The sequence below is a fragment of the Condylura cristata genome, unplaced genomic scaffold, assembly GCF_000260355.1.
Source record: "Condylura cristata isolate star-nosed mole 26May11 unplaced genomic scaffold, ConCri1.0 scaffold00015, whole genome shotgun sequence".
In the NCBI taxonomy this organism is placed as follows: Eukaryota; Metazoa; Chordata; class Mammalia; order Eulipotyphla; family Talpidae; genus Condylura; species Condylura cristata.
The window spans coordinates 1,941,876-1,944,528 of record NW_004567116.1 but is presented as its reverse complement, the minus strand read 5'-3'; the positions used below and the strand labels follow the sequence as shown (position 1 = coordinate 1,944,528).

At 68.9% G+C, this 2,653-nt stretch overlaps 1 protein-coding gene across 1 annotated transcript; it reads left to right on the top strand.

The window, feature by feature from the left end:
* The first annotated feature begins 124 nt into the window (after window positions 1–124).
* On the top strand, window positions 125–1,104 carry FAM89B (family with sequence similarity 89, member B). The gene is made up of 2 exons (XM_012725139.1): window positions 125–192; window positions 282–1,104. The coding sequence occupies exons 1-2, from the start codon at window positions 125–127 to the stop codon at window positions 592–594; spliced, it is 381 nt and encodes a 126-aa protein (XP_012580593.1). The 3' UTR covers window positions 595–1,104.
* The last annotated feature ends 1,549 nt before the right edge of the window (window positions 1,105–2,653 follow it).

Sequence of the window (2,653 nt, the reverse complement as noted above, 5' to 3'; positions counted from 1 at the left end):
GTCGCTGGGCCGCGGGCCCGCCGGGCGGGGGAGGGGGCTGTCGTTGGGCCTGGGGGCCCGCCGCCGCGGGGTGGCCACTGGTCAGGGCAGGAGTTCCCGTAGGTTCGAATACTCGTTTTGTTTCATGCCCCCCCTGGGCGAATGCGACCCCCGTTTTACAGAGGAGGATCAGGACTCGCCTAAAGATGCACTGTTTGGGGGCTTGGGGGGGGGATTCCATGAAAACTTGTGCCAAGAAGGTGTGGGGAGACTGAATGTTGGCCAGGCTGGGGGTGACCTAGACCCCAACCCCAGCCCACCCTCAGTCTTTTGCAGGTGGGGCTGCGGCAGCTGGACATGTCCCTGCTCTGCCAGCTGTGGGGCCTGTATGAGTCAATCCAGGACTACAAGCACCTGTGCCAAGACCTGAGCCTGTGCCAGGACCTGTCGTCCTCCCTGCACTCGGACAGCTCCTACCCGCCTGACGCCGGCCTGTCCGATGACGAGGAGCCTCCCGACGCCAGCCTGCCCCCAGACCCACCGCCCCTCACTGTGCCGCAGACGCACAATGCCCGCGACCAGTGGCTGCAGGACGCCTTCCAGATTAGCCTCTGAGCAGGAGGCAGGGACATGCATGGCCGCAGAGGCTCAGGACTTGCCCCAGCAAGGGCTCAGACGGCAGTGCCTGCTTATCCTATGGCATCTCCCCGCAGAGGGGGCAAAGCCTGAGACCCCAGAGGCAAAGCTGCCAGTCCCCCTCTCCTGTCCTGGGTTAGCTGGCACTGGGTGGGACCTCAGCTACAGCCGCCGCCGGTGGGACTGCCCCGCACCCGTGTGCCCCAGGGTGGCCAGCCCTCGGTCTGGTGGCCGGGCCCAAAGCACCTTGCCTCCAGGCTTCTCACTGGGACGAGGGTCTGCTCCCACCTCCCTTTCACCTTTTGCTGCTCTTGGCAGCTGCTGCTCAGGGGCACCCACCCCAGGCCCCGGGGGTCCACTGCCCTAGACCAGGGCTCCAGAACCCATTCATGCGCCTACCCACGGCCGGGAGGGTCCAGGCTCCGAGCTGGATGTTGAAGTGTAGAGGCCAGCCTCCTGGGCGCTAGATAAATAAATACTATTCAGCGATCTTGTGTTCTGATTGGCTCCTGGACGGCCAGATAGCGGGTCTCCGGCAAGTGCGGCCCCGCTCTTCGCCGGCAGGTGGCGTCCGAGACCCCAGTGGAGAAGGACTTGGCACCGGCGGGGTGGGAATCCGCAGACCCCGCGTGGTGGAGAGCCCGAGCCGGCCCCGAGCTTGCGGTGGTGTGACAGCGGGCCAGTCACTTCCCCTCTCTGGCCTGAGGCCTGGAAGCCCAACCTACCCCCCTCGTCTAGGGCTTTCCTGGCCTGCGGGGAAGGAAGGAGCCGCCCATCTTGAGAGAAACTTTCCACCCCAAGTGGGGGGCGGAGTTGGGGCCGCACAGGAAATGGGTGGGCCCGCGCCGGCGGGCCAAGGGGCCCCTCCGCGGGAGAGGGGAAGGCGCCTCCAGGAAGGGCCGGGATCCCGCGAGAGCCTGTGGGTGGGAAAGAAAAGCCGCAGAAGCAGACGGGGGCGGGGGTGGGGGTGGGGGGTGAGATTGGGGGGTGAGATAGGGGGGCTGGGGGGTGGTGAAGTTTTCGCGCCCCAGCCTCCGTAGAGGTCAGCTCTGCTTTGCAGAGGAGGTGCAGCGCTCTGCATGAGGCTGCGGCGGCGGTGAGGGGAAGCTGGGGTGCAGACACCTCCAAATGCACGTAGTCTTCCCCCCGCGGGGCTTGACCCCTTTCAGGACCGCGCCGCAGGGCCCACGGGGGAACAGCGGCGCTCAGGCTGGCGCACAGGAGCAGCGCCGGCGCAGCTTCAGGGGGGCGGGGCTGCGGACGCTCGGGCTCCCCGCGCCTCGGCCTCCTGGGCGCGCAGCGGGCGCGCCCCGCGGGTGCACCCCTGTTGGGACCGAGGATTGACCGGCGTCGCCTTCAGCCCATTGGCGCTGCGCGGGGCCCGGGCAGTGCCCTAACGGGGCGCCACCTGCTGCGCCCCGCCAGCTGGGCGGTCGACAGCCCAGCGATAAGGGCCCTAATCTAGGTGTGAACAGCGCGGCTAACGGCCCCGGGCCAGCTCCCCGGGGAGGGGAAACACTCCCGTCCGTGATAAGGGCTGCGCTTCCAGAAACGGCGTCGCGAGCCCAGCTCGGCGCTGCGTGCCTTCAAGGGTTCATCCTCACAGTTGCCCCAACGTAGCCGAGGCAGGAGCACCAGGGGTCGGTGCCGGCCCGGGTCACGGCCCTGCGGGGGTCTGCTGGTGGAAGGGGGGCGCATCGTCCCTGGACGGCAGAGTCCGGTTCTGAGACTGGCCGAAGGGGGCCGCCCTCGGAGGGCCCCCCGGGGGTCCCTGCGCTGCTGCTTCCGCCCCGCGCAGACGTCGGAGTCGGCGGAGTCCGCCCCTCCCCGAGTGCCGAGAGCAGCTCGCTGGCCCAGGCTCGCGGTGTGACCCTGCGCCGGTCCCTTCCCTTTCTGGGTCTCTTTCCCCAGACTGAATCGGGGCCACCAGTACTTACCTGCCAGGGCTGCGGCAGGAAGGGAGGCGACCCGGGCAGCCGTCGCTAGGGCGGCACCAAGTCGCGGGGTGCCCCTGCCCCCGAGCGCGCGCGCCGCGGGC

Excerpts from the sequence above, each read along its gene's own strand:
- FAM89B (XM_012725139.1), top strand. The coding sequence starts at position 125 with ATGCCCCCCCTGGGCGAATGCGACCCCCGTTTTACAGAGGAGGATCAG. Across the intron at positions 193-281 it reads GACTCGCCTAAAGATGCACT|ACCCCAACCCCAGCCCACCC; the intron begins GTTTGGGGGCTT and ends GGGGTGACCTAG.